General features: G+C 37.2%; 1 protein-coding gene across 1 annotated transcript; it reads right to left on the bottom strand.

The window, feature by feature from the left end:
- Positions 1-8,130: 8,130 nt before the first annotated feature.
- On the bottom strand, positions 8,131-9,339 carry LOC115922822 (G-protein coupled receptor GRL101-like). The gene is made up of 2 exons (XM_030982525.1): positions 8,707-9,339; positions 8,131-8,280 (listed from the first exon to the last, which is right to left on the bottom strand). The coding sequence occupies exons 1-2, from the start codon at positions 9,337-9,339 to the stop codon at positions 8,131-8,133; spliced, it is 783 nt and encodes a 260-aa protein (XP_030838385.1).
- Between the last annotated feature and the right edge of the window lie 2,360 nt (positions 9,340-11,699).

Genomic DNA, 11,699 nt, shown 5'->3' on the forward strand with positions numbered 1-11,699 from the left:
GTCACATTAATGTTCATTCCGTTATGTTTTTTAATGAATTTGAATAGCCTTTTCAGGGATTTTGCAATGTTTGAAAGAATTAATATGGAAGTCCAACATTCTTAACCATGCATTATTATGAACAAGAGATAACATTTTGTGGATTGTTAAAAGGGCTCAATTCAATTTTATCATGTTGTGCGGCCAAATAAATTGGGATCAAATACGAAAAAATGTCTATCATTGATATTTTGGTAATATAGAGCATGGTTTAGACAGAAATAACATTATTTTTTTGTAAAACAGTAATATGTGCTTTTTATTTTGTATTTTGTAATACATAACAATAGTTATTAAAATGAATTAACAAAGTAAGAAAGGACCCCCTCCCCCTCCCCCCCCCCAAAAAAAAAGAAGAATAAGAAGAGTTTCTTCAATTTAAAAAATAGCAACGTAATATAATTGTGTACTTGCATCGGGCAGTTGAGTAATGAGGAATTCATAAACTTAATGCTCTATTCATCCCCTCCCCCTGTCTCTCTCTGTCTGTCTGTCTAAGTCTGTCTGTCTCTTTCTCTCTCTCTCTGCCTTTCTCTCTGTCTCTGTAAATATCTCTCTCTTCACCATCTCTTTCTATCTCATTCTCTCTCATATTCTCTCTCTTCCCCTTTCTCTTCCTATCTACTCCGCTTCATCTCCCCCCTCTCTCCCTCTATCTCTTCCTCCCCCTTTCTCAATCTCTCTCTCTCTCTCTTTCTCTCTCATTCTCTCCCTTCCCGTTTCTCGGTCTATCTACCCCTCTTCCTCTCTCCCTCCCCCTCTCTCCCTCTCTCCCCCTCTCTCAACCTTCCTCTCTCTTTCTCTCCCTCTATCTCTCCCTTCCCTCCCTCAATCCGTCTCTATCTTGCTCTGAGTGATGCAGCGTACATGTGGATAGGGTTTCATGACGCCACATCAGATGGCAATTGTTGAGGGTAGAATGAGGAACTACTTCCTGCATGCATGTATATCGTCAAGTGCAAACTAAAAGATTTATAATTGTAGTCAACATGGGCAGTTGAGTACGTTGACACGCATGATCAGTCGGCGTTCGTCGTGTTCTCGTCCACTCAATCTAAAAGTCCCTATTATGAGTGGATAGACGGGACGAACAGTGACTACACTGGAACCCGATGGAACAGGCCGAGAGGACTGCACCGATATAGTATCCTCTCGCTTTGGTAAAGGAAAAGACGTGCCATGTACATCCACCCGACATAATTATTTCGTATGTAAACTATCTTCTTGGTCATAGACGTACGACTCGAGAGGGTCAGGGGCGGGGTCTAGCTGCAGCCCCAGATTTTATTCAAATTTCAAACAATCAGACAACTGTCATCTCATTTTTTGGTAGAGAGGATGATCATCTTATATTTCGTTAATTTTGGATGTGTTTTTCTTTAATCCACTGGCGGGTTTTAGGAAAGATCCTCTTAATCTCTGTTATTCACCATGAATCATAATAATAATTACCCCAGTGGTCTTTTCGTCATGACTGCGTATTGCGTTACAGTGTCCTAGCTTAATGAATAGGCCAAATTTGTAATGTAATTTAATTTATTTAGTGCTTCGTTACAAACTATTTAATTCACCTTTAAAGACCTTGTATTTCTATAAAGTCAGAAGGCGAATCGCACACATTATGTGTTGCTAGGTAGGACAAATATTATGGCTTAATTGTCATACTTAGCAACAGGTAATGTATGCGATTCGCATTCTGAGTATTGAAATACAATTATTCGGCGTAACAGGTGAATCAAATAATTTATAACGAGGCACTGATAACAAAGACTTGTGCATTAAATTTTATTACATTGCAAAAATGGCCGAATGTGAAATTAGATTGCGAGTGTGTAAAGGACCGAATGTGAATAATTAAACAGGTCACAGCATGCTATATTTGTTGCATTGATTTGTACGGATACACATACAAACATCGATTCGAAACACATTAGTATGAATGCGTAGTTCTGTGCATCACTTGAATTTATTGAAGGTACAATTAGAGGTGAATTATGCAATAGCAGCTCTTACTAATTAATGTGAGAGAGTACGTCTATCTTTGTTCATCAACCATCAATAAATGTTTCCCCCTTCTCTGCCAATACTTGACATCAGTTTATTTAAAGTGTGCACAAAGAAATTGAATGCCTTTCTATATCCAGACACGAATTCATAAATTTCTAAAAGAAAATCGAAGATTTCACAAATTCCTTCAGTGGGCACAGAATAGAAAATGTGCCGTCAGAAACGTTCGTGAGAAGTCTAACGTCATTCTACCTAGCATTGCAATAGTGCCGCCATTAATCGGCTAGCTTTACGGTTTCTTTCCGGCAGCCAATCACAGGCCGTTAATCTGTGGCGTTCCATTTGTTATTTTAGCTTGTGCTTATATTGCCTGATTGCTGCTCTATTCGTTCTTACGATTTACTCCGTTAAGTACAAGACGGAAAACTTTATTGCAATGACGACCTTCGTCATTGCCTTGTTTTCGTTCACATTCTGCCCCATTAATATTCTCCTTTTCCTCCTTTTCCTTTTCCTTATCCTTATCGTCAGGAAATCGCATTCGTTTTGCACGTAATGTTTGTTATTCCTAGTTAGGTGCTTTTCTCATGTCATTTTCCTTTCACATTTCATAGGCATAGTCTCTAACATCCCTTCAAGGTCACTACATTCTTCGATTTTCGAAATCACTCATGCATAACCGTCCAGGCGCCATTTTGTCCGTTTCTGGTCCATTTTAAGGCCTTTCTTTCTTCCTTCCTATCTCCACTATCCTAGATCCTACACATTTCTAACAAATTCCTCTAGATAGTCTAAGAGATGTTCTTTTATCTGCGACGTATAACCTGCCCTTCAAAATGCCATCTTCATACTCAAAATTCAAATCTGAAACCGACTCCGTCAACTATCTCTCAAATTCTTGAAAAATTGACACCTAAATAATCTAAAACTGCCATAACTTTCTCATATAAATTCCGTTTTGTATTTAAATCTCACAGTATCCTTATCTCATAATTGCACATAGCCATGCCAAATTTCACGCTCCAATGACTTTGCACAACATAAATAGCGCCCTCTAAAGTTCTGGGAATTGGCTTTCTCTCTGTGGCCGTATCTCCATAATGGCTTGGCAAACCCGTACCCTTTTTTGGATTTAGATACTTGAAGATATGCCCTTTCCAGCCATATACAAAATTATATACCCTATCACTGACCAAATTTGAGAAAATTGCCCTCCAAATTCGCCATTTTCAAGAAAATTCCAAAATAACTTCAACTTGCTCTTAAATTACGATCCTTTGACCTACGTCAATAAAACTTGGCACACACATGTATTTATATACGTGACAACTGTCCGCAAAGTTTGGTAAAATTTGATTATGTCAGCGCAAAGTTATCTCAAAAAATGATGTATTTACTATGCATTGCGTGATAGCGCGTTAAATGCGTGCAATACATTGCGCGAAGATAACAATGGTGTCAAACTGACCGCAATGAAGTGCCCTTTCGAATGATACCAAGTATAGTATATGTTCACACAGAAAATTGTGAATAAATCGCATTTGAACAAAGATCACTACACGAATTCCGCCGAGTTTCCGCCCGAATCTAACACGTATCGGCTATGACGTCATTTTTTCAGACTGCTTTTCGCCCCTTAAACGTCCTTTTTTTTCCTTGAAAATTTGCAGTGACATGCCGAGTTCCAATACGCAGGGCACCTCATTGCCGGATTTTTAAAATTGGTCAATGTGGCTATTTAAGACGCCATTTTGTCCTATAAATCTATTTTACATCACGTGTTTCCATAGGATTATCATGGGAAAAAAGAGAGTGGTTTACAATAACATTCATGAAATTCTCTTTCTAATGATACCAAATACGGCTCATAAAGAGACATAAAGAGAGAGAGAAAAAACAATTTAACTCCGGTCATAATACAGATCCTGTACGTTTTCCGCTCATGCATTACACGCATTGTCTATGGGGCATATCGGGTTCACGCTTTTGACCCCCAGAACGATCTTTATTGCAATGACGAACATGCACCAAATCCCCTTGGTTTTTGCACGCAGTGCTTGCGAGCCCTTTCCACGTCCTTTCCCATATCCCAATTTCTTTCAAACTTCGTAGGCATAGTCACTACCATCCCATCAAGGTCACTGTTGAGGCCTTTCTTTCGCCCTACCTATCTCCAATATCACAGAAGCTACAGACTTCGTACAAATTGCTCTGGATAGGGCGAGAGAAGCTCTTTCGTTTGACACGTAGAAACATGGCGTCATTGCACGCACATCGTTGTGACACGATTGCATTTCTAGTTATGTCTGTTTTGGTTGCTATTTGTTGATTTTGCAGTACCAATCATCTCTTTACATTTCTAATGCTTCATTTGTAGTTAGTACATCTTTATAATTCGTTTATGTTCGTGTAACATTCATGTATGTCCCTCTCAATTCCGACAGTGAGGAAGAGGTTAATGGGATTACTTTTACAACAAAATACATGCATAAAAGATTCCCATATAACACAATCGCAACTATACATGTATCTTTGAAAAATCAAGATTTAGGCAATTTCAATAGCCTTGTACGTAACATTTTGAAATGTGGGAAGTTAATTATGATGATAACGTAATCCAAACATGATTCCTATGGGAAATATGATAGGTATAATTGAAATTGCCCTTTTCTAACTTTCTCGAAGAGAGTTGCGATCCTGTTGAATATAGTTAGTTCAACCTTTATAAAATAGTTTCTCTCTTTACTGTTTACTGTATGAAGTACTATACTCTGAATCATTCAATTCTTTTATTCTGGTTCAAATAAGGCATGTGTTTGCAACAAGTACATGAGCATTTGTCCACATCAATAACCCACTTGTTGTAATGGCCAAATTTAAGCTGATTGAATCTTTGCGCAGCACAAAACGCACAACCACTCGTCAATCATATTAAACGACCGCGATCGCTAAATTCGATTCGACAACTAGTTATTTTCACACATAAAGACAATTTCAAACCCTTCTGTTTTGAGGGAAGTTCTAAATTAGTACTATCTCTCAAATGCCATTATAATAACCTTTTCATTTGTTTGGCCTGCGAATAGGACATAGTACCTTTAACCAAAGCGGAACAAATTCTAGAAATTAGCAGTTCTGTTGAGAGAAATTGATAATCGGATGCTAAACAAATATTATAAATAGAATAAATATATATCAACACATTCCAACAAACAGTTTTTCTTAACGATTGCTCTTTTCTGTACAATGTGATTATAAAGTTATGTAAACAAAGCTTAATCTATGAAGAAGTATTTATTATCAAACATCATGCTATTTCTGTACACTTCATCGCTAGCTAAAGCCTAAGTCATACGAGAGCTACGACCGGTCGTCGACTTCCGACCACTGGTCGGCCGGACTGGTCGACCAGACTGGTCACTGAAAGGTTTGTTCTTGATTTTACAAGGGTATATAGGCGACAGTTCTCAGATTGATTGGCGACTGATCGCCTCAATTGATCTACAATGATTGACGACTATTTCCAGGCGATATTTGGTTGAGAAAAGAACGACAGCTGATTGACGAATGATACACGTCTAGTCGCCGATTAATCTCCAAAAGTCCAAAAGTAAAATAAAGTCTGATTTATTAATGTATACATGTTACACAATTATGCTACTGGCTGTTATATTGGGGGGAAATTTCCTCCCCTTCATAATGCACCCTAGATTTAGCTTTATAGATGTTCCAAAAAACAAAAGTAATAAAAACATGTCATGGTAATGTCTTTAACGAGGCAGCCACTTGAAAATATATAATAAGAGATAACTTTTGTTCTTATTTGTCATGTTTGTGTAACCGAATTCCCATATCCCTTACACAGTATACTCCTCGTTTACTCTCCTTTTTGATTACCTACTACATTCTCTCTGTTATCTGCACGCAGTTTCGCCATCTTCATTCTAGCTTCCATTTTAACCTTTTTCCTATATCCCTTTTTCTGTTTTGTTTGACTTTTTCTGATCAAAACATAATAATAGGCTCCAATGCAACATACTTATTTGTCTTTTAAACAAAAAATAAATAAATTTGAAATAAAATCTCATCTCATATAAACAAATACAATAAGCAAGAAGTGTATTGTGTGTTTGCATCAGGATTATTCCTCCCCCAAGGTTAAGCTTGCCGACGGTCGTAAGAACATCGTCCATTCTTCTCCACCCAATTATTTGTTATCGCCGATCAATGACTGACCAACTGCCAACCATTTGCCAATATTTCCACGCGCGGTCGCAAATTAGTTTACGAAAATCTTTCATGATGGACCAATTTTGTACAACATTCCGCAACCGATCGGAAAATGATCGCCCTCTATACATTATTTCAAATTGGTTGTCGATGGTCGCAGCTCTGTTTTGCTTGTCAGAAGACAGCAACCGGTCGTGCACGCCTAGTGTGACTTAGGCTTTAACCATAACATCATGGTAAATAGAATTTATTCTCTAAAAATATCACTTCCTCTATATTTACAGTTAGACGTACATTATTATCCACAACCCCTAACAAAAGAGTTTGATATAACTTTTTACAAATTGATTAAATCAGAGGCCTGTTTAAAGCAATACTAGATTCGGTTTTCTATCATGATTGATTTTAAAGGTACAACACATTTCTTCATTAAAACAATGTAGTGCAATAGAAACTTAAATTCAATAATTAACGTTTTTCATGAGGTGTTCTCACTTTTCTTGAATACTCCATGTAGCTACTAACAAATCTCGTTATTTCATGATTCATTCCCATCTTACAATTCCCGATCTCTCTCCTTTTCTTTACTTTGGCATATTTGCCCTCGCAATTATATTGAGTATGATGTCAATGTTTCCATCATTCTCCAGAATGGTCGTCAGATCTTCATCACGTGATTCAAGGAATGTCAGAGATGAGTCTAACACTACAAAAGCGTGTATGATTCTTCCCGCACCATCCTGTAAAAAAAAAATTAATAGCACCTTTTAGTCAATACTTACTTTACCTAAATGGAAAAGTTACCCTTGGCTTTTTTCAGATATTAGATAAGGGTATAGACAGATATATATTGTTGTGTTCCTATAAAGTTTGTCCCTCACTCATCTCTCATTAAAAAACAGGATCACAAAGATTCCGTGAAATCAAATGATGTACAAGGCTATTGAAGATACAATTCATTAATATTTCCAAAGTCATTTCGATCGTTTAAACAGTTTTAATCTCACTTCCAAAACAAATCTCAAACTTACTGCTTGGACGGCAATTTGATGCAAGTTGAGTATGACGTCATTCCATAGTCCAGACTCCTTCATTCTTTCCACAGCCTTTGTGACGTCACGTTGAATCACATCGACTTCTAAACGTCCAAGAGATCGTTGGTTACGTTTTACCCATTTGATCAGTCGCTCAGGTGAGGGGCTGGGCAGAGACGTGAATGCTGAGATGATTGAAGTGTCGTCAAAAATACTGGCTTCTGTAAGGGATCAATGGGTCATTAGAAGCATCCATTAAATGAAGGGAAAATAAACTTCTGGGCCCCGTAAAACAAATTAGCAATCATTCGCAAAAATAGCAATGGCCAATCAAGATCATTAATGCACTATAATATTGTTCAAAAGGCTAACCATTTACCAATCACAATCGTTGTTTCAAATTTGCAATTGATTACAAACATCCGTGTTACGGGACCCTTTGTAAAACAGCGTGAAACGCGCTCGCAAACATTTTCAAGAAATCAACTCGAGGTCAAAGTTGTCTAAAATATTGTCCCCTGAGAAAGGATTAATATCTTTATGGGCAAGTCAAATATATATCCCATAAGTTGCAAAAATCAATGAACTTGAACTGATATATTAAGAATAATATACTTCTATTCATTTTTTGGGTGCCTATGTATCGACATAGTCGACTTTGACAGTTAGAACAGCAAACTCATTAGCATTAATCATCAACCAAACAGTCTTTTACTAGCTGAAAATAGTAAAATCTGTGACAGGATAAACATGTCGAAATACTAGATGTGGCACGCGTTCAGATTTTCGACACACTTCACTAGATCCATTGAGAGAGATATCAGTCCTTACCCATATTCTTTTCCTCGTACTTCATGCTTCGATTCTCAGCGGATTTCTGCTTCCTTTGACGAATCGATGCAAGAGTGTAAAGATATGGATTAAGAGACGAGTTGACGGGTAGCACAAAAACTGCTGTCCATGCGTATACCTTCATAGTAAAAAAAAATATATTAATCGTTATGATAATGGAATGTATATTGTAGAGCAAGTCAAATTAACTCTCAAGTATTTTCATGACGTAAACAAAAAGGAACACCGTTGTGCTACTTTTATGGCTATAAGACAGCGGACATGAGTTGGTCTTTAAACAATTCAGCTTGAAAATAGGTTTACATTTCTCCTGAATAAATGTCTTTCCACTTTGGTATTTCCTGAGGTAATACCGCCTGATCTTTCCACCAAATAAAAAAGTACTCATCTTCTCTATGAGTGCCGGATGATAGCCCGTAGTTTGACCAACGATCTAACAGACCGAACAACACATCCCCCCCAAATAATTATCCAAAAGGGCAAATTGCTCTGCCCTAACTTTGTCTACGACCACTTTATTAGAGGTGTGGTAATGGAAACTCACCTGTGCAGAAATTGTCAGATATCCACTCTCTGACATCAAGCCCATGACAATAATTGGTAACCAACAAACAAGGTCTGTACCAACAACAAGCGCCATCCTAGATGCCAGCTTGATGTTTTCAGCCAATCGCATATCCTCCTTAGACTTGTTCCTTTTCCCGACGATCCGCTGCTTCGACATCTGAAACATGCAGTAGATGGAGATGTAGCATAGGAGGGTCACCAGAAACGCCACGAAGTTGACACCTATGAACAAGGAGATGGAGTAGTGCCATCCTGCAGGACGGTCGACCGTTAGGGGTAGAGCCAGACAGACTCCTGATTGACCGTAGAACTTCCCTTCTACAAAAGCCGGAATAAGAGTTGGTAGAATGCCAAGGAAGGCGGCGAGGGCCCAGATGATGAGCTCAACTATTCGGGCACCACGGACAGAGAGGTGTAGTTGCAGTTTGAATGGCGCCACCACATGGACACACCTATCAATGCTTATGATCATTATCAGAAACACCGAAGCCTCGCTGGAGACAACGGAAGTGATACCTGCAACCTTGCACAGGATGCTATCCTTCCAATCATCAGCATGAGCAGCATAGTTCCCTTGATAATAGACATCAACTGAAGCTACTGAAATCATGTACAAACCCATCAAGAAATCAGAGACGGCTAGGTTGGTGATCAGGCTCGATTGGACGGTTGTATGCCGGCCCCATCCAGAATTGACGAGTCTATAGCCAACAACAAGGACGTTGCCAATGAAAGCACTGGTCCCAAGAATCCAGATAAAGATTCGAAGGATGTTATTGGCCATGAGATCTTCACACGACGAGAACTGGTCACGTGGTGCATTGCAGTTAGGGGAATCCCCTAAACCCGCCAGGCAGCAAATAAGGTATTTGTCAGCATACCTATATATATTTAAACAAAAACATGTATGAAAATCATATTGGTAAGGATGCTTTAGTTCATTAAACAGTATTAGATGATAACTCTTATTAATGTTACATCAACCCCAATTCTATCCGTTATCTGGATTTCAAAACTAACAGAAGACGGCTAAGGAAAAGGAATGCACGGACAAGATGTGGAAGATGCACAGATGATACAAACAGATATAATTAAAGCAAAAATCTGAAACACTCACCCATGCTTAGACTCCCCTTACCATCATTACCACCTCCATGACATCCATTCCAAACCCAGAAATTGACATCTGTCACAGACCGTGCAAAAAAAAAGATCCCATTCAACAAATCCTTTTCTTTTCTTTCCTATGACTATGCCACTAGGAGCCCCCCCCCCCTCCTTCTTTTTCGAGTTTCATGTCTGTCGTCATTTATTTATTTTCTTCAATTCTGTGTTTTTAATATCAGATTTAATTTGGACTAATATATAGTAACTTATAAACTTACAAGGTTTCTAGATTATGTAAGCCTGTGAACGCGCCAAATTCAGTATCGCCTGCTTCAAATATTAGTGTGTTTCGAATATCCCTGCAAAGAAACACAAACAAACAACAAATATTTATTGCTAGCAGACATTGAAAATGTAATCGATACTACAGTGTATAGAACAAACACCTTATTCATTAATCGAATATTAATAATGTAGACATTTTTCAGGATGAGTGAATACTCAGCAACGATTTTACCAACACAGAGAACAATAAGAACTTTAAGCAGTGTCAGGGTAAAGTAAGTATTTTATTTTCCTTTACTATTTGATAAAATCACATTGCATTTATACAGGCAATGGGACAAATTTACACAATTCTTATTTCACATAAAAACATTCTCTACCTATTCCAAACAAATAATTAAACATAATTTGATTTTTTATTTTTAAAGTAATGTTATGTCATCTGCTATACAACAGCTAAATTAAGCCCATAAACGCCTCTATTTGTTACAGGATATAATATTTTCTATTTCCAGAAATTGAATAAAATGTGCTTACAACTCTTGGAGGTTGGTTAGGTTATCAAACGTTCCTATTTCAATCATCTGCAGAGGATTGTTAGAAAGGTTCCTGAAAGAGAGAGGTAGAAACATTTTCTAATTTTATGATAACATTCTGTCGATAATGTACGTTTTATTCCTCTTAATGGGATTATTGCATATGTTTATGGATCAGGTTTATATTGATTTAGAAATCTATATGTATTCCAAAGGATTGTAATAAATTTCCCATAGATAACAAACTTTAAAGATTATGAAAAGAATAAGCATATACATAATTCGAAACGAACTGGAGCTTAAATGGCATATTAATTACAGCTAAACACAAATGAATTTCGTGGATTCCAAATGCATTCATCCTTGTAGTGAGCTACACATGGAGTATTCGGAAAACTCTCTACACTGTTATTTTAAATGTAGTACCACGAAAATAGTAGCTTGAAAATTCTCAGACACACGTATTTATTCAATTCAGTGCAACATTTATTATAGATAATAATATAAAGTTTACAAATCATCAAACATAAGATCACTAGACATAGTACTCAAGACAAAACAAAAATATAAGAAAACATTGAAATGTAATATAAACATATATAAACAAACATTAATAACCAGAAGCATGGAAAATACAATTTAAAGAGAAACTTACAAAGTAGCCAATCGTTGTAGACCTCGGAATGCGCCTTTAAATAACATGTAGATGTCATTTAATGCGAGATCTCTGACAGAAAAAGGAAAGGCAAACTCATCAGTACATCAACATTCATCTTAAATAATAAATGATTATAGGCCATTTTCGTAAGGATAACGAAATCTATACTTTAGTGCCCCGATACGTATTATTTCATTTTCCTGTTACGAATAATTGTATTTTAATAATCATAATGCAATTTGCGAGTGTGACGTGTTTTTAGTTAGGGCCAGCCAACATGTTTGTCCTACCTAGCAACAACTAATATATTCAGTTTCAATTCTGACTATTGAGATACATTTATTCGTAACACCTGATTGAAATGATTTATATACAGGCGCCTCA

The sequence above is a fragment of the Strongylocentrotus purpuratus genome, unplaced genomic scaffold (assembly GCF_000002235.5).
Source record: "Strongylocentrotus purpuratus isolate Spur 01 unplaced genomic scaffold, Spur_5.0 spur5_scaffold_12, whole genome shotgun sequence".
Classification (NCBI taxonomy): Eukaryota; Metazoa; Echinodermata; class Echinoidea; order Camarodonta; family Strongylocentrotidae; genus Strongylocentrotus; species Strongylocentrotus purpuratus.

Excerpts from the sequence above, each read along its gene's own strand:
- LOC115922822 (XM_030982525.1), bottom strand. The coding sequence starts at position 9,339 with ATGATTTCAGTAGCTTCAGTTGATGTCTATTATCAAGGGAACTATGCT. Across the intron at positions 8,281-8,706 it reads ATCTGACAATTTCTGCACAG|GTATACGCATGGACAGCAGT; the intron begins GTGAGTTTCCAT and ends TTTACTATGAAG.